We start from the raw sequence: 25,569 nt of genomic DNA on the forward strand, positions 1-25,569 counted from the left end.
TTTCGTGTGCATTAGTTTTATGTGTTGTAAATTTTATTTATCAAAAAACTGGGCTTTGTTTTTGGTTTTTTTACGTTTACAATAATCCCAACAGGGGCGCACAAGATTTACTTTCGTTGCAGTGGAGGCAGTGGTTACTCTACTCGACCCCTCTTCCATTATTATATTTGGTATGTGGCATATGGTTTAAGCTTTAGGTGTCCACGTAATTAGATTACATCTCCACGGAAAATGGCACTGTTTAGTGGTTGAAGTGTTTGTGTTTGTTTGGTACTCGAGTTGGGGTTTGGATCGTTATCGTTTCCTGGATAGGATAGCAAATGACTTAAGACAAATATTTAACTGCTACTTAGTTCGAACTGCAATCTAGGGGGCGGTGGTATCCTCGCGGGGGCGTCGATTGTACAGCCGGTTATTGCCCCCTTGGCGAGCGTACTCATTGTAGGTCTGCAGGTTGCTCGGGCGAACCCTTTGCTGGTACCTTCCGATCAGATAGTTTGATGGGGCGCGACTGCGCGGATCTGAGCTCCATGAGGTGCCCGTTGACCAGCCGTTGGATCCCGTTGGATTGGAACCAGCACTGGAGCCCGAATTGTATCCTGCACTGGCGCCCGGATTTGATCTTGCACTGGAGCCCGTGGACCAGCTTGAGTAAGATCCCGGATTGGAGCCCGATCCTGCTACGGGTCCGGATGACCAGCTAGATCCTGTATTGGGCCTCGATTGCCAGCCGGCGTTGGAGCCAGAATAGGCTACGGCATCGGGTCCAGATGACCGGGATATGTATCCGGGATTGGACTGGGAGCCAGGGCTGGATGTCTGGCCGGCTGACCAGCCTGACCTATAATTGAAATCTGTATCCGAAGTAGATCCAGCTGCGCCCGAAGACGATCCCGAGGACCAGGCGGAGGAACCGCCCGATGGAATCCTCACGGCAGAGCCACCACCGGAACCGGAAGACGCATATGCAGTGGACTGTACAGTGCGGGTCACAAAACTGTTACCCCGACGACGGCAGACCGTGCACCTGGAAAATGACAGCATCCATGTAGATATGTATGCAGCTAATGAGGTTGCTCAAGTAGCCCACCTGCTAATCTTGCTGGTCAAGTCCGCCTTGAGCGTCTGCTGGCGCGGCTGTACGAACTGATCCTGCTCCTCGATGACGGTTAACCAGAACGATGCCAGCGCATCGTAGTAGTTGCATCGTCCATGGCCATGGCACTCGATCACCGGCTGGGCGCGGAACTCCTCCAAGCAAGAGCCCGGCGAGACGAGATCCTGTCCAACGCCACCGACGTTGTCCAAGGTGCTCTAAAAATGAGAGATTCTTCTTTATGGGAGATTCTTCTTCTTTTGAGAACAGTAACCTACCATGAAGTAACTGTAGCCGGTCCACATCTCCTCCCAGCCGCCGGGGCAGTCCGGAATGGACATGGATTGCGAGTGGAGGGCGATGACCCTGGTCGTCGTGTCGCAGACAACGCAACTGGGGAAAATACATGGCAATAGTCAGTCAGGGTTATCCAGGTGATAATGGAATGGGCACTTACCGCGAAATGTACTTCATGAGGTCCCTGCCCTGGATGGGCGCCATGGTCATGGGCATCGGCTCGGCGGTGGACAGCCAGAGACTGTCGTCGTTGTTCTGGGCAAAGTGGCAGACGTGTTGATCGCACAGCATGTACGGCATGGTGGTGAACCTCATCAAGCAGGAGCCGGCCTGACCTAGATCCTGACCCACAGCTCTGCTGGCGCCCACGTTGCCGGAGAGCGAGTAGCCCTCCCAGAGTAGATTCGTGTTGGCCGGACACTGGGGCACGTGCACGGACTGCGAGTGGCGGGCGAAGATGAATCCGCGGCTCTTGGCCGCCGGCGGGGCTGGCGCTGGTTCACCATCTGGTCCGGGACGACCAGGCAGGCCGGGGGCACCGGTCAAGCCAATATAGCCCTTGTCACCACGCTGTCCTTGAGGTCCATCGGCGCCGGTGTAGCCCACCTCGCCCTGGTCACCGTGAATTCCGATTGCACCTTTCAGACCCTGGAATCCTTCTAGTCCCGGTGCTCCGGCATCGCCTTCCTCGCCCGGGAATCCATCAAGTCCGGGCTCACCACGATCTCCTGGTCGGGCCATCGAGTAAGGGTAGGTTACGCCTGGTTGACCCTTGGGGCCGACGAGTCCGTCCATGCCATCGATGCCACTCCAGCCGGCATCGCCAGTCTCTCCGCGTGGTCCTGGGGCACCCACCCTTCCGTTCTTGCCCGGAAGTCCGGGGTATCCTTGCTCACCCTTGGCACCATCCCAGCCTGGCTCGCCCTGGTAGCCGATATCTCCGATGTCGCCCTGTCTGCCCACAATGGCATAGCCAGACTCACCGCGCTCACCCTGGCGACCCATGTCGCCAAGCTCTCCCTTTGGTCCAATAAGTCCATGAAGACCATTGTGGCCGGGTGCACCGGTGAAGCCGACATCGCCCTTTTGTCCAGGTGGCCCTTGGATCTCGGGTCCACGGTGTCCGATCGCACCGTTCTCTCCAATCTCTCCCGAATGTCCGGGTGCTCCCTTCTGGCCAATGCGTCCGGGGCGACCGATGCGTCCGTCGAGACCAGCAACGCCCTCGTCACCTTTCTCCGCCGGCAGTGTTATGCCCGGACGACCTCGAGATCCTTGGTCACCCTGGAAGCCCTTAATGCCATCAGCTCCATCGAATCCAAGTTGTCCAGCATAGCCAATGTCACCGCGTTCGCCCTTGGCGCCGGAAGCTCCAATAAAGCCAATTTGTCCCTTTTCACCCTGCTCGCCGCGTTCACCCTGTAATCCTCGATCTCCGTTGAAGCCGCGATAGAATCTCCTATCCTGTAGGTTCTCCACGCGACCCGGGAAACCGGCTTCACCTTCGTCACCCTGCTCACCCTGCTGTCCACGCTCACCGACGATGCCACGTGGTCCTTGATCACCAATCTGTCCAGTTAGTCCATCCAGACCCACAACTCCTCTCTCACCCTGAGGACCCTTGGGTCCCTGGGGTCCTGTAAAGCCAGTGGCGCCCTTCAGGCCATGAGCTCCGTTGCGTCCAGCATAGCCTGCCAATCCTTGGACTCCTGGCTCTCCTGGACTACCCTGTTCGCCGGCGATACCGCGATCTCCTCGCTGTCCCTTTAGTCCATAGCGACCGGGAAGTCCATTGAGTCCGGGACTGCCCACTTCACCCTTACGGCCAGCAAGTCCATCGAGTGCCGGTTGCGAATCTCCAACGGATCCGCGCTGTCCCTTCGCTCCGGCAGCACCTGGATATCCGACGGGTCCGGTCAAGCCGGATTCTCCGTCATCACCCTTAATGCCACTGTAGGCGGCCACGCCCTTGGGGCCTGTAAGTCCTGGGTATCCAACATCACCTGGCTCACCCTTGCGTCCGGGAATGCCGTTTGCACCGGGATAGCCATCCGGTCCATTATCACCAGAGAGACCTGTAGGATAGCAACATGTACGATATTGTATGGGCTTGTTTTACAGGAATGCTTAGATTGAGTGGAGCCTCCTTTATATGGAATATACTCACCTTTAGGTCCAAACTCGCCAATAGGTCCACGGGGACCGATGTCACCCTGCCGTCCGTTGAATCCGATCTCACCACGATCTCCAATCTCGCCAATCATTCCTGGAAGTCCGGGAATGCCAGGACTACCGGGCAGACCCTGCAGACCCGCATTGCCGAGAAGTCCACGACGGCCAGAGAAACCGATGTTGCCCTTGGCGCCGTTCTGTCCATCCTGTCCCAGCGAACCCACCTCTCCCTTCTGGCCCTTGGCGCCGTGCGGTGCCTGGCGACCATTGCTACCGGGCTGACCCTTGGGTCCGGGCTGACCAACCATGAAATCACCGCGCTGGCCCTTGTTGCCAGGCAGTCCTATTTGTCCTTCAGCGCCATCGGGTCCCTGCTCGCCCTTGACTCCCTTGGGTCCTGGACGGCCGGCGAGTCCGTACTGTCCGGGTGCGCCGACATCACCGGGGAAACCCTTAATGCCTGTACGACCCGGTGGTCCAATCTCGCCCTGGATCACCTCCTGACCAGGTGCACCGCGTTGTCCCTTGTATCCAAGGGCGCCATCCAAACCAGGTTCACCATCGCGACCGGGTAATCCGGGTGCTCCTTGCGGTCCGTAATCGCCAGTTAAGCCGGGATATCCCTTGGCACCATCTGGTCCTGAAACAACTACGCCAGCCGGTCCACGGTCACCAATTTCGCCACGAAGTCCAATGGCACCTTGCTCTCCCTTGGCTCCTTTTACGCCCTTCAGACCGTCATAACCATCCTCACCGGGCTCACCAGTGTTGTCGTAGATCTGACCCGGATTCGGTTCACCTTTGACGCCCTTGAAACCGGTGTCACCATAGTCACCGCGCTCTCCCTTCAATCCGTCATATCCCGGTTCGCCGATCAAATAGATCTTGGGAGTGGTTGCGTTCATTCCGGGAGCTCCATCACGACCATCGCGACCTGGTTCGCCATCTCGTCCTGGTAAACCAGCATCGCCGTAATCGCCGCGCTGTCCGGTTTCACCGCGCAGCCCCTGGACACCATCAGCTCCATCCAGACCCTTGGCACCATCGTCACCCTGCTCGCCGCGCCGTCCGCTATCGCCGGGCTCACCTGTTTCGCCCTTCCTCAATGAGCCAATGGTCTGACGCAGTCCATCGGGTCCGGGTGCTCCAACTTTGCCTGGCTCGCCGGGAATACCCGCTGGACCGGGCAGACCTTTGTGACCAGCCCTGCCGGGATTGCCTTGCAAACCCCTTACGCCACGTGGTCCCATGAGGCCGGGAGCTCCGCGGTTGCCATGGCTACCCGGGTAGCCGGTGTCGCCCTCCTGGCCACGGGGTCCTCGGGGTCCGGCATTGCAGACAGGACAGTCGTCACCGCGCAATCCCTTGTCACCAGGCAGTCCACGTAATCCGTTTCGACCATCGTCGCCGGGAAGTCCACGAAAACCGGGCGGCCCCTGGGAACCGGGAGGACCAACGATGTTGTAGCCCTCGCCGGGCAGACCCTTGTCTCCGGGCAAGCCGACATCTCCGCGATCGCCGCGATATCCCTCCAAGCCGTGTAAACCGTTTAGGCCAGCCTCACCCTTGGGTCCGACCACATTTTGTCCGGGTTCTCCGTGCAGTCCGTATCGGCCGGGTAGGCCAGCGACGCCGGGAGGACCCTGCGGTCCCGGGGGACCAATGAATCCATAGTCTCCGGCCTCACCGCGCTCACTACGTCCAGCCGGTCCGCGGCGGCCGCCTAAGCCGGGATCTCCTGACTGACCAGCTAGTCCGATGGGTCCGCGACGTCCCGGCTTGCCAGGCAGACCTGGTAGACCTCGTTCTCCGGGCAAACCGATGTCTCCCTGCGGTCCAATCGGGCCGGGCAGCGATTTACTCAGACTGGGATCGTAAATTCCGGGTGGACCAGCGCGTCCTTGAACACCGGGCATGCCGTCAAATCCATCCTCTCCACGCTCTCCTGGGCTTCCGTCCAATCCATCAGCTCCAGTCCAGCCCGGCGCACCCTTCATGCCCTTCTCACCAAATAGACCGGGCTCACCATCCTTACCGGGCTTGCCGCGCTCTCCGGGTCCGCCGGTCTCACCTCTTGCACCCGGCATTCCATTGCGGCCGAAGGAGCCCTGTTCGCCGGTCGGTCCCTGTGGCCCCTCATCGCCCTGAGGTCCCACGTATCCCTTGTAGCCCTTCAGGGTGTCATCGGGCTTCAAAACACCCGACAGACTTTCACCTGGCTCACCCTTGGCACCGGGCGGTCCAACCATTAAGTAGGGCAGCTCCGCAATGTCGCCAGTGTCGCCCTTGGGACCCGGATAACCCGGGTCTCCCTTCTCGCCGTTTAGGCCAGCGTATCCAGTGTCACCCTTGCTACCGCGATCGCCATCGAATCCGGGCGGACCGAGAGCGCCGGGCTGTCCGGTCTCGCCCCGATTACCCTTGGTGCCCTTGGAGTTGATGCCGCCCTCGCCAGCCTCTCCGGGAGGACCCTGCTGACCGGGCTTTCCCGGCGGACCCCGCCCTCCGTTTGGGCCGGGTGCTCCGCTTGGACCCTGCTGGCCAGGCCGTCCGTCGCAGCCATCGATTCCACGGGGTCCTGGTGTGCCGGGCTCACCGCTTTTTCCCTAAATGGCAAGGTGGTAATGGAAATGATCACGATTTGATCTTGTGAAATAATCTTATTTTATAGGCTAATTTTCGGGATTTTCATTCATGACTTATTAGGGTGCATCAAATACATATGTTTAGTGAAGAATATATCAAAAAAATACATTGATAACTCACCATAATGCCAGGATAACCCATTTCACCTCTAGTTCCAATATCGCCCTGCAATTAAAGTTCTTGAGCATAAGTCAAAATTTAAGGATCAAAATGCAAGTGATTTCTTACGCGATGTCCTTTCTCGCCCTGTTCGCCATACTCGCCGACATCTCCTTTCTCGCCGAGTGGTCCTGCCCGTCCCGTTGGTCCAATATCACCGGCAGGTCCTTCCAAGCCGGGCACACCAATGGGTCCTGGTGCGCCCATGCGTCCCTTGATTCCCTTGCAGTCGCATAGCGTTGTGTTGCAGATCTGAAATCAAGAATACACACATATTATATATGGTAGCCCAAGGAATATGGAACCAGGCTTGATTGCCCCTGATTGAAACTCTCGACTGGTCAATCGAAGATGTGGCAATCAATTCGACAGCTAGGAACTAGTATAAAAATAAATCAATTTATGTTTAGCTAGCTTTCAATCTATACTTAACATAACTTGAACATAAACTTAGCTATGAGTGTGGTTTAGCAGTTCTAAACACTCATTTAGATAGCCATTTGTGGTGTAAATAGCACCTCAACTTGAAGTCATTGAAGTGGATTACTTGCCATGCTGTACAATAGTGTTTAAATCATACGGAAATGACCTTCGACTTTATGGGTCTTCTGCTGGATGGATTCGTGCAAATTCCTTTGCATAGGCATTTGCGAAAGTCAAACGAAATCGGGGGCCGCCTTAGCCAGAAAATCAACAATAATAAGTAGAGCTGCAACATTTTTCAGCTGCAGTTCGCAGTTCGCAGTTTGCAGCTTTAATTGCACAGTTTCCGTTTGCAATGAGATAATCTTCTATATGAGTACGTTTACTTTTGCCCAGTCAATTGAGCGAGTGCATAGAACACGCTCACTGGACCTCGGAATGAAGTTGAGGGGGATTTAGAAGTGAAAATGCTGGGAAATGCTAGCCACAGGCAGCGCATTTCTAACCCATTTAATGTGCATTTATTTATAAACAACAAGTGCAAATCGGTAAAAAAAAAAGCGATTATCTGGAATATCTCCCATTATGAAATCGCTTTGAAATTCCATTTTTGAGGTAGGTTAATAAAGTGGCAGAGGCACACCTACATAGTATGTACGCAGATTTATTTTTCACATGGGTTGCGGCTTCCTTATTCATGTCAGCATAAACATCCTTAGTTGTATTTATCGTATTTATAGAATTGACATAATTTCAAATTTCATGTTGGTTAAAAGTCCGAATTTATGGCCGCCGTTCATTAATTTGAAATTTCAGTGGTCGTTCAAGTTTTCCGCCGACAGTTTCTCCAAAAAACCATTTTAAAATAAAGCAAAAAAAAAAACTGCACACATGTTGCACGCATGTGTCGAGGTTCTTTGCGTAAAATCTCAAACATTTTTGCATACGAAATTTGTTTTTTTAATTGTCCGCTGCCTGGATGAATTAGTGTCAAATGTTTGGCAAATTCTGTTCTCAATGTATATTGTACAAACACCTCCGCTGATTGGCTGATTGGCGACTAATGACTAATGGGCAAAATGCAAGCGACATCAGCAGCAGAGTTCAAAGCCCCGGAAGATCCTACTCCATTCGGTTCCCAGAAGTGAATCTGTTCGCAGGAGATCAAACCATCTGTTAACTAAATATCCACATCACCAAATCCCGAAACGAGAACGCCAAAGGTAAACAACAACTTTGAACAACTGAACAACTGAACACTGAAAGCTGAAAAACTACGAAGCAATGAAAGAAAAAAGTCTTTGCCATTGCGGTGAACCATAAGATGTTCTTCTCCCCGGGCGAACAAATGAAAAATCCGAGAAAATGCAGATACCAAAAATACAAATCCAAACTCCCCCTTCCCTTCGGAAAATTCTGGGGCTGCAGGTGCACGAAAGCAATTGCACTCGATTGCTGGAAATGGACAGCCAACTGTGAGAAACATCATAATACATATATTTATGTATGTGGGTGTAACATATCTCATAATATTCAAGCATTTCGAACATATTTCGATTAGTTCTTGGTCTCATTCAAGTCTTTTGTTTCACAGCACACATTCCATTCCTTCAATCGAAATGGCTGCAAAAGAAACCGAAAGTATCCAAAGGAGACACCATCGAATTTCATTCAATCAATTTGGGAAATGTGAAACCCAAGTTATCCTCCTCGGATAACACACTAAAAGCCATATTATACTCGCATATCTGTGAAGATATGTGTATATTCGCAGGCAAATGTATGTCAAACTGTGGAAATTGTTGCGGTAACACGTTCAAAAGTGACAGCACTGCAATTTCCTTGAACTTGACACTGGGCCACATATGCTATACTCTATATGCTATATGCTATATGCTATATGCTACATGTACATATACCCCGTCCATATATGGGCCACTTTTCTTGTGTTTTATTTGATTTTTTTTCGGTTGGCAGGCGGAAAACGCACTACTAAGTGGCGTCGTCGAGGAGGAGAAACCACTCGAAATCGAGGGAATTGTGCGCTCTTCTTTCACATACATATACCCGTACGATACCCTCGATTCCGCCGATGTCAGCAGAGGAGGCAGTAACTGGGAATATTCGCCAAACTAATAATAACAAAATTCCTCAATGGGCACGCGTGTCTGCGCCAAGTTGGTTAACCAGGTGTTGGGTGTCCCCTCCGAAGAGCGAGTTTGCTAGAGAGGATTTTGGAATTTCAGCTTAAATCTTAAATATGTATAAATTCAATCCTATGCCCCTTAGATAAAGCAGTCTGTTACGCCACTGTGTCTGAGCAAATCGGCGCACTATATATGCAGCTATATATGGCAGCGACTTAAAGACGCGATTCGCTGCGAGTGGCGCGCACTTAAGCGCATTTACACATGTTAAAGGCAATTGTGCCAGTTGCCCGTCCATCCAAGCATACAAACCATGGTCTAAGGTCAGCGAGAGGCCGCCACACGGATACATCTCTTGATATCTGGCATATATCTGAGGCGACAATTGGGCACACCCACCCACGCTAATCGCTTGCTGCACAAATGACGAGCTCTCCAGCTGCAGCGTAATGCATTCGAGCAGCCAAGTTTATTGGCCCGACACGTTCTGGATATATGTATGTATATATATACAGTATATATGCAGATATAGTTTATGTACAGATATCTGCAGTCTGTGGTCCTGGGTATCTGATGACAATCCTCGGGTGCCAACTCTGCGCCTTTCCGCCGAACTGTAAGCGATACTACCTTAAACTCTGGCCACCAATTTGAGGGACTGCAATTATTCAGGGAATGCAAAGCGCAGCGAAATGTCTGCGAAAGAGATGCAGCTACTTGGGGCGACAGAGATGGATGGCTAATGAGAGCGAGAGGGAGAGAGGAGAGAAAGAGGCGTCTGGTAATCTGGGTCTCAAAGTTGGTGGCCTGCTACGCCCGGATGTGGCAAACAAAAAAAACAAAAAAGGAAACATCATAATTATAATTATCAGAATGTGACATATAAATCACAGCTGATAAGACCGGACACAGTTTCAGGCCGGGAGAGCGGAATTAATTAATACATTTCAAATTTAGCATTAAATTATATTTCACACACTCATACAATCATTTGACATTTATTCGCATTGTTTCTCGAGTTCTTGAGGACAAAGGGGTTATCTGTTGCAGACGGCAAGTCATCAATGTGCGCTCTTTGTTGCCAAGGAAGACGGAGGATTACTATTAAGCAGAGGATACTAATCACTATTCTCTTCTCATGCGTTCTAAGACTTCACTTTGTTAGATCTGCTTGAATGCTTAGAAATATCTATCTTGTAGCCACGCTTTTCAAGTCGCAGCTCAAGATTCAGCTGCGTCTAGCGAGGATCCTTTAGTGCGTCACAGTTGACCCAATTTCGCCCGTCAGACAACACGCGCCATCAATCAAGCGCATTTTCATTTTCACATTTATATGTGTGAATGATGAAATGGAGTGGGAATTTTGCAGCAACAGCAACAGCAACAATAGCAACAACAAATCTGTTGTTAAATGTGCATCATAAACGTTTGCAACGCTGCACACATGCAACAATGAGAGGCATTCAGATGCAGGTATCAGACGCAGGAGTACTAAGTAAAATTGCAACTACAAATTCTTTATCAATTCACTTAAGTTAGTATTTCATATTATTGGCTTATTAGGTAAACATAATTACAAGCCCATTGGAAAATCACAAACTGACTTCAAATAGTTGGCCGACATGCATTTTATTGACCATTCAACCCAGTTGCTCATTGCTAAAGTACCAGATGCATGGCATAAAGACGCCCGATTCGGGACATAACTACAGGGTAGCAGTAAAATAAAAAGAAACGTATATGGGCCAACATATGAGCAGCGTGTGATTGACATGAAAAGGCAACCCCCGCACTTACACACACCAACATCCATGTGGAGCATAGTATAATGGATGCACATCTGGACGGGCGCACTTGCAGCATGACATCATTTTGCTCCGGCTTGACATTAAGTCAACATGTGGAAGCGATGCAAAAGAATCTGCACATTGCCACTGGCGAACATGGAGAACATGGGGAACACCCACGCACTCCGTGCGCCTGGAGCAAAGCCAGTTGGACCTACTTGAGTGCCCGGTTACGGCATCATCGTGGCGCATAATTGTTTGGACACAAGCCTGACAGATGATAACTAATTGCCCTGCACTCAAATTAACATTGAAATTGATGGACAGCGCGCTGTCACAACTGAATATTCGCAACGATCGTCAATAAAGCGGCGATAAGGAAGCGCCAAGTGATTGAATCTGGAATGGCACCTGCACAGAATCTAGGTATTCCTAGGAGTCCCAGTTGCAAACAAGTCAATTAAGTCGTAGTCTTTCGAATATCGAATATCTGGCGAACACTATCTTGTATCAAATGATCTACATTAGCTATTCGAAATAAGTATAAAATCAGAAGTCACTTAATATGCACCCCTTATCGTTTTAATTTGCCTTCAAAGTAGCTGCCAATTGAATTTCACCCAGTTATAAATCGTTTAGGATGGTCAACCCATCGGTTAACCAACTCAATGGCTTGCGAATAATTCAGGCAATCAAAGCACTAGAAAGTTAACCAAGCAAATTAAGCAAAATGTATTTTTAGCCATGACAGTAGATGTCTGCCGCCTGAAATGGAATCTCAGCCGTGGAATAGCATCATACATTGTATATACATATGTATATGCCATATAGTGTCTAAATATATGTATAGAATTTCAAATGCTCAGATGAATATCAATTTCATGAGCCCGTACAAACTGATAAGGCGGCAAGAAAGGAGAACAACGAGCTGCAGTTATGAGACAGATCACTGATAACCCAATTTCACTAGCTTCGCTCATAAATAATCGTTTCAATTTACGAAATTCATTACAAAGACGGCTACTAAGTGGTCCCTGCCCATATCACTCATACGACATGTTGTCCGTATCGCACACACACACACACACACACACACAGAGAGAGAGAGACTTCGCATAATTTCCGCATTCAGTTGCAGATAAATAAATAATTGAGTCAAATTGAAATGCAACTCGCCAAACAATTCAGCTCAAGCACGCAAATAAACTTCCACAAGGAGTCCAACAATGAGATGATGATCATTGTTGTCCGCCACTCCCCCTGCCCCTGCCCCTCTCCCTGTTTTCTTGGGCGGTCTCCAGTCGGATCCCGCTCTGTCTGGCCGGCGGTGGTCAGTGATTTATGCCAGCATCATGGGATCACTTCGGACCAGGATCGCGCATAAACAAAACCCACGGAGAGCGAAACTGAAGACTGTAAGGGAAGCTGCACCGTAAGAAATAGCTGGGTGAAAAGTTGCCAAATCAGCCACTGTTTCTATTTAGATATTTATTTAATAATTTGGGATTGCCTTTAAATGTAGACATTAAATGTATAAATTATCAAAGTGATATAATATAATATAATTCTAATATTATTCGACCTCTTTATTAAGTAAATAAAAATAATACAATAATTGGCAAAATTCCATTCAACTAATGTATTTATTTCAAAATTTTCTATAATTAGCTACGATTTTTTTTGAGTGCACTATTGAAGTTTCTAAGACTGTGGACAGCAACAGCAGCAGCCGCAGAAGCAACAGAACAACAAACAAACAGCCAAGAACTTTCAATTCCAATTTGAAATGGTGCAGAACGTCAAAAGATTGCCGCCACGCCCCCACCCCCTGGCAACCCTTCATTCCAGTGAATCTCTAAGAGAGCCCCTCACCGATCACTTGAGCTGCTGCTAATTGTCGGAATCGAACTGCACATACGCACGAACACTAGCGCAAGAGCACACTTATTCACATTCACACGTATTTATAGCAGGGCAAGTGCAGTAGAAAAGAGAATGGGTAAGGGTGCGTGGGGGAGTGGTGCAGTGGTGAAGCGGGGAGAGCTACTGATAAAGACCATTTATCAAAATTCATTCATGGAAAGCCTCGGCTGCATCTGCAATCGATGAGTTCATCTCTCTCTCTCTTCTGCTCTTCGATTGAAGCAGCTCTTAGGCGATCGACGCTCTCTTTTCGCCGAACGGAAAAGGAAATCATTTGTTCGGCTAATGAAGCTCCAAACGGGTTGCAAAACCCATTGCGAGAACGGTTTTAGAGCCACTGTCTGAGAGCTGTTAACTGCTTAGAAAGTATTTCCAAATGAAGCTGGCTTAAATACCCTTAAAAACATGCCCTTAAATTATATAAGAAGGAAACAAAGTTGATAATGCACATAAAATATTTCCTTATAGCTTGTAAATAATGCATAGATTGCGCACATACAATGTGTGTTTATACAAACGCTCTAATCAAAGCTAATTCCGGCGACAAATGTAAATCCCCCTTCCATTCAGATTAATTTAATGCACCCAGGCTGTAGTTATAAATATATATTTTTTCAAATACTGCAGTAAATGAATCAAGACTTCCATAAGACTTCGTTTTTCGAGAGGGTAATCCGAGCAACGGTAGCTAAGCGAAGTCAAGTTTTTCAGCGTTTTGCGGTTAGTCCCCCATTGGCAACCCACAAGATCTGGAGACCTGGGAGCTCTCACTCGGAATCGGGGAGTTAGGGTCCCAAGCCCATGGCATTGACCACGTAACCGAGTGCGAAAAGAGCTGGGAATCGGATTACCAAAGTCGTCAGACGAGCTGCACACTTATGATGGCAAACACGTGAGCGATGGGGCCAGATTTCCAGATCCCAACGAATTGAGTACACGAATTGTGCATTGAGTTAACGGCTCAACTAAGCTAAACTAAACTCTGATCTCTAAGTAAAGGCAATAAGTCAAGCCAAGCCGATAGCCTCTGCGACTGCTGGCGACACTTGTTTCAATTCTAAAGTGTATTTATTCTAAATTCAAGTCTAGAAAGCCATGTCGCAATCAGCGGAGCATGCTATCAATGGCGTCAATGCCGCCAACATAGCAATAGGTTTAATTAAATGTGTAGATCAGCGGACAGCAGCCCAGTCTCAGCCTGATAACACACGAATGCCATCAAAAAGTAGGTGCCGCCGGCATGTGCTCCAATTTTCATCCAGCCTTACGAAATCTCTGCGATCCATTACCAACTAACCATTAATTTACAAATAGTTGGGCATATGCACAAGTTACTCTGAATTGGGAAACTCTGTGCAAAAAAGTAGTGCATAGTTTTTGGGGCAACAGCAAGTGTCGTTTGCTTTGCACTTCTGCCAAATAGTTTCGCCTAATAAGATATGATGTTTTTTGCTTAAAACATCATACATAAATATATAGAAAACTAAAAAACATAATGGTTGTTGTTTTCTATTTTGTATGAACAAAATTTTAAGAATCCATTGAATTGTAGTATTAACTAGGAAGCTACGCAATATTGTATTGTTTTTCATTCTATTTCCCGTTCCATTTAACAAATGATTATAAGACAATTAAGCGACTAATCTCACAGTTATTAAATATTATTCTAATTGCCAGCCGGAAACGTTAAATGGGTAGCCAAAAATAGCAATGTCCTCCATGATGAAAGATTATCAGTGGGTTATCAATGGGCGTTATCGCCAACCTCTTCACCTGCAACATTATGTTGCCAAAATTATTTTGTGACATAATCGTGCCCAAGCTGGACTTGGACTCCATTGAACCCCCAGAATCGGGAACGAACTAAAGGAATTATCTGTCGAAGCCAAAGAGTTGCAACTACGCGATGTTTTCATGCCGGAAGTGTGAATGAATCAAAGAGTGCAGTGCTGCAGAATAACAATAACAATAGCTGCGGTGATTAAGAGTCGAGCTCCAAGCTGACCCAATTTTATATAGTTGTTTATGGTTGATACTAAATGCAAAATCAATGACTACGGATACAGTTTGGAGAGCATTGGAGGACACGATAGTTGTCTCCCAAAGTGAATCAGATTATTATTGTGGTATGTCTGCAGTAACTAAAAACGTATGGCTGAGTTAGTGAAATTTGTGTGTACAGTTTGACAAGCACTTCGGGTGGTATTTTGCAATCACTCAAGTTCAAACTGTGGATATGGTTTGAGAAGCACTTTAAATAGCAGTAGCCTTATTTTAAATAAACTTTACCCCGTGATTCTAAGACATTTAAAAGAGAAGTTGAAAAAGCTTTTTTGGACTACATATTTGACAAGGCACATTTTTAAAGAGTGGCCAATAACATTAAAATAAGTATGATTGTTAATGCTAATAGTTGAACTTACCTTTCCATCCGCCAAGGTAACGGAAACCAGGCTGCCCAGCAGATAAACGGCGCCCAGAAGACCCGAGAGATGCCTTAGATCTCTGGGTAACATCCTCGATGGGTCCTTTGGTCCTATCCGCAACGTATTTATGTCGCACTCTATCTAATTGCCTCTGTCTCTCTCCCCGCTCAAAACACACACGAAACTGCCAACGAAATATAAGCATAAATTAGATTTTGAAATTGAGGATTTTTCGCTTTCCTTCAAAATCCCCTCAATAAACCGACATTAGCAAATCAAGTATTAAAAAGAGTTGAGGATCGGAAAAGTGTGGGAAACTAACGGAAAACGCTGATTTGCTGCTGCTGCGATCGTCGGGCACAGCACTCTCCCCACATGTGGAGATCGTCTAGCGTTCGAAGTATTACTAAACACGAGCCCCGCCAAAGAAATTCGAATTCTTCGCCCGCTCGCTCGGCACGCTCGGCTCCACTCGTCAAAGTTCGGCCACTCGATCGGCTCTCGGCAATACCAATACCATCGCAAGTGGGCACTGCAGTGGTGTGCGTGCCATAGGCACAGGCCAGGGACAGGCCCGGATGGATGTTTGGATGGAGATTTGGCTGGAGGTTTGGATGTAGATGTTGCTCCATCTATGGCTTTGGCTTGGAACTTAGCACTTTGACGCCTTGAAACGAGGAAATGAGGAGCAGAGCCCCCTAACCAAATCAAAGCATACAAATTCTGTTTCCCATTTTGGTACCGTATCTCCGAAGGGGTATACTCATTCTGACGCCCACTTCGGGCTGTTTATTATACAAGTCTCTTAGGAAGATGCAAATTATTTATTTCCCCATTTCTTAACTTTGAAGCGGACTAATGCAATTGATTTTAATGTGGACACATACCATATAGCTTAATGGGTATGAGCACGTCTTTACGCGCAACTCCAGCTTGCCTAGTGGTTTCATTACAATTAGTTGCTAGTTTGTTTGTCGCGCTTCTCGTGATTAGGTTAAGGCTTTTTCATTTAGTACTTACATATGTGAGGCTGATAAGACGGATATGGCTGAGTATTTCCTGTTAGAACGAACTTCTGATCCACTGAAAACCGAACTGAAGTCCAAGCTGCTCGTGCTTCAATAAATCCGACGCAGAAGCGCCAAATTGGAACCTTTCGAAATTCGAGCTTGATTTGGGTTTTGGGGCCGCAGTGTTTTGAAATAAATCTTGATACGACTACAATCAAGGCCTCGCTCTAGTTGGGAAAGAGCTCTTTTGTTCTAGGGTACGTGCAAGTCGGATATGGCCCAGTGACCTCAATAGATCTCTGCTCAGGAAGCTGCAGTGATTAGGATATGAAATGGTGTCGCACTTTGCCAGCGTAAAATCGTATTTTTTTAACTGAATTATATTAAGTACTTAGTTAGTATGTATGTAGAATGTCGTACTACTTCCAAAATGAATGAATCTAATAATGTATTGGTAATCATTTGTTAGTGATGCTATTTGTAAATTAAATAAGTTATAAAAGTTGTTATCAAACTTTGCACTAAACATTACATTTCAATTTTAAATCATGGATTTATTTAAAAATAAAGAAAATATCCTATTACTTGATAAGATAAGTTCTCAAAAATGATTATCTTCTATAAAGCTTTAAAAATGTTATCATATTTTTAAAAACAGACTTTACTTAGTTAGGTAATTGTAATTATTAAAAGATTGATTGAAAGAATTCAGTTGATAATTAAAACACATTAAGAGCAATGCCTACAAAGTTTTTAGGATTCAGCCCTTAGTCAAAATAATTATATATTAATAATAATATATTTTTAAAACTGATAAAAAGAACTGTAATCTTAATCTCGATGAGATTTTGAAGGTTTATAAGCACTTACAATTTTTGAAACATAATAACCAAGAAATGTGAATATATGTATATAGATTAGGTGCCAATAAAATGTTTACACATGTTTTTGTAATAATTTCGTTATCCTTTTAGCTTTAGTCTCTATAAGATGTTTTCATTTTTTTCAAATGATTATGCTACTTGATTGTAAGTACACAAAATATGTTGATCTGGTTATAATTAGAACATGGGCCTGATAACGAAGCCTTCGGAATTTCCCAAAAAAAAAAAAAGTCCAAGAGGCAGGAGCCGCAGGGCGGATTAAAACGGAAGCAATGTGCTCGATCTGGGGGCGGGGGCTATCAGTGTATTTCGAGATGGGGAGCTGGAAGCTGGGATCTGAAAGCTGGGAGCTGGGAGCTGGAAGCCGGGAGTTGGTTGAAGGTGCTCCCGGGGAGGTGATCCGGCGGAACGAAGCTGATTTGCTATTGAGCAACTTAAGTCGCATGTGGCATATCAACGGCAGCGCCTTAGTTTCGGACTTATCGCCAAGTTTCATTCATTCCACAGCGACTATGTTAACTTGTGGGATTAGTGTTGCTACATACGATCCATCGCCCATCCGTTCTACATGCCATGGTGCCGCCCACCTCCCAACTCCCACCACCCATCTCGAAACCATCCCAACCATCGCAACCGATCCGATGCCCATCCAATCCCCGTCCAATCACACGGATAGTGTACGTGAGCCAGAGACCCGATCCCGTTGCGATCGTGCCCAGCCGAACGAACGACGAGTGGAGATCGGGGCATCGGCGTTTGGCTTTTGGATCGCTCGAACTTATACTATAATTAGTCGTGTTCCGTCTCCCCGAGTAAGTAGTAGTCTGGTCTCGTTCCGGAGCTGATCTGGCCAGTTGGTTTTAGTCTTGTAGTCAGCTCTGTGGAGTGGTGATCGGATCGGATCGGATCGGATTGCTCGGTTGTGTATGTGTGTTTTCAGTAGGGTCCACTGCCGTGCATTCGCCCCTTAAATAGGATTAGGTTCCTGCCAGGAACTGAGCTTTTAAAAACAAAAAAAGAAACTAAATAAATAACAAATTGAATAAACATAAAATATGTCAATTAAATCAGGGTAAACGCGTACTATTAACTGAAATTCCCCAGCAAGTCGTGCGAGCATCGTACCAGTTCCAGTGCTTCTCAAACTGTCGCGTGTACAAGAAATATTCCGATATGCTTGGAAATTAAATAATACGAAATACAACCATTAAATCGTTGACAAAAAAATGCCAGCTTAATTTTCCCACCAATATTAAATAAAATAATATTCCTCTAAGAATATTTCCAATTCATTTTGCAACTGTTGCGAAATTAAAGTGCCCAATTTTCTGGCTCATCTTTCCAGGCCCAGCGACGGCAACATATAAAATTCAAATTCGACGAAGACAGAGCAAATAATTGTGCAGGCTTAAGTGCATAGGGCATCATGTTGCCCTTCTGGAAGCGGTAAGAATAAATTTGCATTAGTTAAAAAAAAGCAAATGAAAATGGTCTCAAAACTGTAAGTTAGTTAAAGAAAGCAAGTGTAAAGCACGAACGACAGGATATCGCTTAATAATTATAAAATAAATTATAGAGCTCATCGTAAAATAAATATTTTTTTTAGCAAATAAATACAGTTTATGAGCTTTGTGGTTTTTAGACATTTGAAATTAAAACCCATCTTTGGCTAAAATAAAGTATTTCTTAATTTAAAAAAAAAACAATATTAATTAAATTAAATATCTGCTATCTAAATAAAAAAAGGAAAAATAGAAAAAATATTTTTTTAAACTTTACAATTTACTTTTTTAATTCTACGAGCTGCACCAATCTCTTAAATACTTGTAAGATCTCTCTTAAGAGAGCTCTCTTTCACTGAAGACTTAAGCGAAGAGAGGCCACTCGAATTGAAAAACTCAATTGAAAGACTAAACTGATAAGACAGTTCCTAACCCTCCTGATCTGCGTCGACTTCTTTACAGGCTGCTATACGCCGCTGTGATCGCGGGAGCGTTAGTCGGTGCCGACGCTGTAAGATAACCGTAGTCCATGCCAACCAACCGGACAATATTATTTAATATACTCATTTTCCCCCAGCAATTTTGGAAGACGTCTGGTACGTCCGGTTCGATTCAGGACTCCGTGAAGCACTACAATCGAAATGAACCCAGGATCCCAATCGACGACAGTTACGACATCGTGGACTCCGCCGGTAATCTGCCGCCCAAGAATTGTACGGCCGGATATGCGGGCTGTGTGCCCAAGTGCATAGCGGAGAAGGGCAACCGTGGTCCATCGGGCCCACTGGGACACACGGGACTGAAGGGCGAGATGGGTTTCCCCGGCATGGAGGGACCGTCAGGTGACAAGGGTCAGAAGGGTGATCCCGGCCCATATGGACAGCGTGGTGATAAGGGTGAACGCGGATCGCCGGGTCTTCATGGTCAGGCTGGTGTACCCGGAGTACAGGGACCCGCCGGCAATCCCGGCCTGCCTGGTATCAACGGCAAAGACGGTTGCGACGGCCAGGATGGTATTCCCGGCTTGGAGGGTCTGTCCGGAATGCAGGGACCTCGCGGCTTTGCCGGCCAACTTGGCAGCAAGGGCGAGAAAGGTGAACCGGCAAAGGAGAACGGTGACTATGCGAAGGGCGAGAAGGGTGAGCCCGGTTGGATTGGCACTGCCGGTTTGGCTGGACCTCAGGGATTGCCTGGCGAAAAGGGCGAGCGCGGCGACAGCGGACCATACGGAGCCAAAGGACCCCGGGGTGAGCACGGTCTGAAGGGAGAAAAGGGTGCCTCCTGCTACGGACCCATGAAGCCCGGTTCACCGGGTATCAAGGGCGAGAAGGGTGAGCCGGCATCATCGCTGCCAAGCAAACCGACGCACACGGTGATGGGGCCTCGCGGTGACTTGGGACAGAAGGGTGAACCAGGCCTAGTGGGCCGCAAGGGTGAGCCCGGACCTGAAGGCGATACTGGAGTCGATGGACAGAAGGGCGAGAAGGGTCTGCCCGGCGGCCCAGGCGATCGTGTAAGTAGAGTTCACACTTAAGGTCTCCAAATAGTAGATCCTAATACATTCTCCATTGTGGTTCAGGGTCGCCAAGGTAACTTTGGACCCCCAGGCTCTACAGGACAAAAGGGAGATCGTGGCGAGCCGGGCCTTAATGGTCTGCCCGGTAATCCCGGACAGAAGGGTGAGGCAGGACGACCTGGTGAGACAGGTCAGCAAGGTCTGATCGGTCCACCGGGACCGCCAGGCGGTGGCCGTGGTAACCCAGGACCCCCGGGCCCCATAGGACCACGCGGCTATGTCGGCACACCTGGACCCCAAGGATTAAACGGAGCTGATGGACAGCCGGGTCCGCAGGGATATACTGGACAAAAGGGAGGTGTTGGTCTGCCCGGACGACCCGGCAACGAAGGACCTCCTGGCGAAAAGGGCGAAAAGGGAACCGCAGGACTTGATGGACCAAAGGGATCTATTGGACCCATTGGACACCAAGGACCACCGGGACCAGAGGGCCAGAAGGGTGACGCTGGCTTGCCCGGTTATGGCATTCAAGGATTTAAGGGAGATGCAGGTGTTCCTGGGTAAGTGTCATTATTCATTCGATTGGAGTTCCAGTGTGGAACTGCGTCAGACCCTTACTATCATTCATCAAAGATTCCATTTACCTTGCATTAAATGTGAATAATGTTCGTTTCGTTCGTTATCCTAGTTATCCCGGATTGAAGGGAAGCAAGGGAGAGCGCGGCTTCAAGGGCAATGCTGGTGCTCCCGGTGACTCCAAGCTCGGTCGTCCTGGAACTCCCGGTACCGCTGGTGCTCCCGGACAAAAGGGTGACGCTGGTCGTCCCGGCACTCCTGGCCAAAAGGGAGACATGGGCATCAAGGGAGACGTCGGCGGCAAGTGCTCATCGTGCAGGCCCGGAGCAAAGGGCGATAAGGGTACGAGCGGACTGGTTGGAGTTGCCGGAAAGGATGGCGCACGCGGACCGCCTGGAGAGAAAGGTGTTCCCGGAGAGCGTGGACACGATGGTATCAACGGACGACCTGGACCGCCTGGTGAGAAGGGAGAGGACGGTCGCTCTGGTGTTCCCGGAGCCACTGGCGAGCCTGGCAGACCTGCAATGGTCGACTTGAATTTGGTTAAGGCCGAGAGGGGTGAAAAGGGTTACCCTGGCTTGCCAGGTGCCAAGGGCGTGCAGGGATTCAGGGGAGCAGACGGCCTGCCTGGTAACCCTGGACCCAAAGGAGAATTCGGCTTTAAGGGCGATAAGGGTCAGAGCGGAGTTCCCGGCAACGACGGAATACCCGGACGAGCTGGACGAGACGGTTACCCCGGAAGTCCCGGTCAATCCATCAAGGGCGAGCCAGGCTTCCATGGAAGAGACGGAGCAAAGGGCGACAAGGGATCATTTGGCAGAAGCGGCGAGAAGGGAGAGCCCGGCAGCTGTGCGCTTGACGAGATCAAGATGCCCGCTAAGGGTAACAAGGGTGAGCCCGGCCAAACCGGCATGCCAGGACCGCCTGGAGAGGACGGCCTCCCCGGAGATAGGGGCTTTACCGGATTAAAGGGCAGCACTGGACCACAGGGACCTCCTGGCGTTGAGGGACCACGCGGCTTGAATGGAATTCGCGGTGAAAAGGGCAACCAGGGAGCGGTCGGAGTTGCTGGTAATCCTGGCAAGGACGGCCTTCGCGGCATTCCCGGTCGCAATGGACAGCCTGGACCGAGGGGAGAGCCTGGCATTGCGCGACCCGGCCCCATGGGTCCACCCGGTCTAAATGGTCTGCAAGGAGAGAAGGGCGAACGTGGTCCAACTGGAGCCGCTGGTCTTCCCGGTGCCGATGGCAGTTTGGGTTATCCTGGAGATAGAGGCGATGCTGGTCTGCCCGGAGTGGCTGGACGGCCTGGAATCGTTGGCGAGAAGGGCGACATGGGACCGATTGGCCCCGCTGGTGTTCCCGGACCACCTGGTATTCCTGGTATTGATGGTGTGCGTGGACGTGATGGCGCCAAGGGTGAACCCGGAAGTCCCGGACTGGTGGGCATGCCCGGCAACAAGGGTGACCGTGGCGCTCCTGGAAATGACGGACCCAAGGGCTTTGCTGGCATCACTGGTGCTCCCGGAAAGCGCGGAGCTCCTGGCATTGCTGGTGTTTCCGGTATGTTGTACGAACATTCTATTAGAAAACTGTATGTGACTCATTAGGATTCTTTCTGTTCAGGTGCCAAGGGTGATAAGGGAGCTGCTGGATTAACTGGCAACGATGGACCTGTGGGAGGCCGTGGTGCTCCAGGTCCTCCTGGCTTTATGGGCCCTAAGGGTGACCAAGGACTGGCAGGTGCCCCTGGACAGCAAGGATTAGACGGTTTGCCCGGCGAGAAGGGTAGCCAGGGATTCCCCGGTCTGGATGGAGCTCCTGGTTTGCCTGGTGACGCCTCCGAGAAGGGACAAAAGGGTGAGCCCGGTCTATCTGGACTTCGCGGCGACACAGGACCGACCGGACCGCCCGGTTGGCCAGGCGAGAAGGGTTCGCCCGGTGTGGCTGTTCACGGACGTCCTGGTCCGCAGGGCGAAAAGGGAGATCAGGGCCGCAGTGGAATCGATGGACGCGATGGACTTAACGGCGAGAAGGGTGAGCAAGGTCTGCAGGGCGTTTGGGGCCAGCCTGGCGAGAAGGGATCTGTCGGAGCGCCCGGTATTCCTGGTTCTCCCGGAATGGATGGCTTGCCCGGCGCTGTTGGTGCCCCTGGTGCTGTCGGCTATCCCGGCGATCGCGGTGATAAGGGAGAGCCTGGTCTATCTGGCCTGCCCGGACTCAAGGGTGAAACTGGTCCCGTTGGAGTGCAGGGCTACCCGGGCGCTATTGGTGCCAAGGGTGAGCGCGGTATTCGTGGTCAGCCCGGTCTTCCGGCCACCATCGCCGTGGACGAGCTCCGTGGTGAAAAGGGTTCCCAAGGCGAGCGTGGCTACACCGGCGAGAAGGGCGATCAAGGCGAACGAGGCGAGACTGGTCTGACTGGCTACAATGGAGCAAAGGGAGATCGCGGCTTTCAGGGACCACCTGGTGCAAGCGGACTGAATGGTATTCCTGGTGCCAAGGGAGACATTGGTCCAAGGGGCGAGGACGGTTATCCAGGCGTTACCATCAAGGGCGAGAAGGGTCTGCCCGGTCGACCAGGCAGAAACGGACGTCAAGGTGAGTTCTTGATCTCATTTTTTCTGGCTCAGTTGGCTCATACACCCATGTAACTACTATTCATTATTCTTTGACCCACTTAGGACTTACTGGAGCCCCCGGCCAAATTGGAGAACGTGGTCTGCCCGGCTTGCCCGGAGAGCCCGGCCTCGTGGGTCTTCCCGGACCCATTGGACCAGCTGGCAACAAGGGAGAGCGTGGTCTGGCTGGTGGTCCCGGACTACCAGGACAGGATGGCTTCCCCGGCGCCCCAGGATTGAAGGGAGATACGGGACCGCAGGGCTTTAAGGGAGAACGTGGTCTGAATGGCTTCGAAGGACAAAAGGGTGACAAGGGTGACCGAGGACTCCAAGGACCGTCTGGACTGCCCGGCTTGGTTGGACAAAAGGGTGACACTGGCTTCCCTGGCTTGGATGGAATGGAAGGACCTGTCGGAGCGCCAGGCGAGCGCGGCTTCACGGGACCCAAGGGACGCGATGGACGTGACGGAACACCAGGTCAGCAGGGACAAAAGGGTGAACCGGGAAAGCTGCCACCGCCAGGACCCAAGGGCGAACCTGGACAGCCCGGACGCCATGGACCAAAGGGAGAACCGGGACGTCCAGGAGAGCGTGGCTTGATTGGCATCCAGGGTGAGCGTGGCGAGAAGGGTGAGCGTGGCTTAATCGGTGAGACTGGCAACGTGGGCCGACCCGGACCCAAGGGCGATCGCGGAGAGCAGGGCGAGAGGGGTTACGAGGGCGCCATTGGTTTGATTGGACAAAAGGGTGAACCCGGTGCTTCTGCCGGCCCAGCTCCTGACTACCTCACCGGCATCCTGTTTACGAAACACAGTCAAACGAGTTCGGTGCCAACGTGTTCCGCTGGACAAACGGAACTCTGGTCTGGCTACTCCCTGTTGTACGTCGATGGCAATGACTATGCCCACAACCAGGATCTCGGATCTCCCGGCTCCTGTGTGCCACGCTTCTCAACGCTGCCCGTGCTGTCTTGCAGTCAGAACAACGTGTGCAACTACGCCTCGAGGAATGACAAGACCTTCTGGTTGACAACCAGCGCTGCCATTCCGATGATGCCCGTTGAAAACGACGAGATCAGAAATTTCATCTCACGTTGCGTCGTCTGTGAGGCGCCGGCTAATGTGATCGCCTTGCACAGTCAAACGCTAGAAATACCCAGCTGTCCGAATGGCTGGGAGGGTCTCTGGATTGGCTACAGTTTCCTCATGGTAAGTGGAGTATCGTAAACTCGTATAACTCTAGTTCATGGTAGAATAAGTGTATGATGATTAACCTAAAACCCATTTCATACAATAGCACTCTGCCGTGGGCAACGGTGGCGGTGGACAAGCGCTGCAATCGCCTGGCTCCTGTTTGGAGGACTTCCGCACATCGCCGTTCATCGAGTGCAATGGCGCCAAGGGCACGTGCCACTTCTACGAAACGATGACCAGCTTCTGGTTGTACAATCTGGACACCACACAGCCGTTCGCAAAGCCGCAGCAGACGACGCTCAAGGCTGGCAATCAGCTGTCGGGTGTGTCCAGGTGCCAGGTGTGCATGAAGAACTCATCGTAGGACCTCCAATCCCCCACAGACACCCACAGCACACAGCACACAGCACACACAGCATAAGTTTAATCTAAATGTAAAGCCTTAAAATTACCAACGAATCGTGTGCACACCCACACACGATCACAACACAAACAAACAAAAACACACACAGAGACACACAGACACACCGACGAACCAACACTGCTACAAATTCCTTAATCTAACCAAAAAGAAAAAAAAAAGGGATCCATAAGTCGAAGTGCTAATTACCGACCGACCTGGACCACAATGCCATTTTTTATCTGCCAAGTAATGTTCTAAACAAATGTAAACTGCTTCTAAGTTACGTTACGTAAGTTAAGTAAATCAAACAAATAAATAAACTAGCCTCGGTCGTATGTCCAAAAGTATAAAATAAACTATGTGCCAGCATGTTCCATTTATTTTTGTAACCGATTAAATGCGAATCAATGCGCCTAACGAACGAATCAAATCCTCAACTGCTAAACAATTCTTGTCGCATACCGTTTACATTTATTGGACAAACCAAAAGTGGTTAAATAAAGAAAATGTATAAATAAAGAAAATTCGCATATAGACGTTTGAAGGTGCTGATCCCTAAAACTACAACCACATTATAAGAAAGATTATTAGATTGTAAGGGAACACTAACTAGAACCACATTATAAGAAAGATTACACGATTATAAGGGAATGGTTAAAGGCGGAAATATTGATAGGGATACAGATCGTAGGTCCTTCAATGATACACTTCCTTGTTTGTACATGGATCCATATGCAGGACAAAGATTGGAAATTTGTTACCCCTAACTTTGAATGATAAGATCTTCC

The 25,569-nt window shown here is 49.3% G+C and overlaps 2 protein-coding genes across 2 annotated transcripts; one reads left to right on the forward strand and one right to left on the reverse strand.

The window, feature by feature from the left end:
• LOC6527598 (collagen alpha-1(IV) chain) lies at positions 1-15,498 on the reverse strand. Its single transcript, XM_002088650.4, has 9 exons — positions 15,399-15,498; positions 15,074-15,260; positions 6,440-6,622; positions 6,332-6,376; positions 3,561-6,171; positions 1,554-3,468; positions 1,375-1,489; positions 1,091-1,314; positions 1-1,027 (listed from the first exon to the last, which is right to left on the reverse strand). Exons 2-9 carry the CDS (start codon positions 15,164-15,166, stop codon positions 367-369), a joined length of 5,847 nt encoding a protein of 1,948 aa, XP_002088686.2. The 5' UTR covers positions 15,167-15,260; positions 15,399-15,498; the 3' UTR covers positions 1-366.
• A 2,285-nt stretch (positions 15,499-17,783) lies between these two features.
• LOC6527597 (collagen alpha-1(IV) chain) lies at positions 17,784-25,211 on the forward strand. Its single transcript, XM_002088649.4, has 9 exons — positions 17,784-17,894; positions 18,316-18,416; positions 18,935-18,983; positions 19,050-19,985; positions 20,052-20,548; positions 20,677-22,127; positions 22,191-23,165; positions 23,249-24,393; positions 24,482-25,211. Exons 2-9 carry the CDS (start codon positions 18,397-18,399, stop codon positions 24,740-24,742), a joined length of 5,334 nt encoding a protein of 1,777 aa, XP_002088685.1. The 5' UTR covers positions 17,784-17,894; positions 18,316-18,396; the 3' UTR covers positions 24,743-25,211.
• The last annotated feature ends 358 nt before the right edge of the window (positions 25,212-25,569 follow it).

Source organism: Drosophila yakuba, chromosome 2L (genome assembly GCF_016746365.2).
Source record: "Drosophila yakuba strain Tai18E2 chromosome 2L, Prin_Dyak_Tai18E2_2.1, whole genome shotgun sequence".
NCBI classification, from domain to species: Eukaryota; Metazoa; Arthropoda; class Insecta; order Diptera; family Drosophilidae; genus Drosophila; species Drosophila yakuba.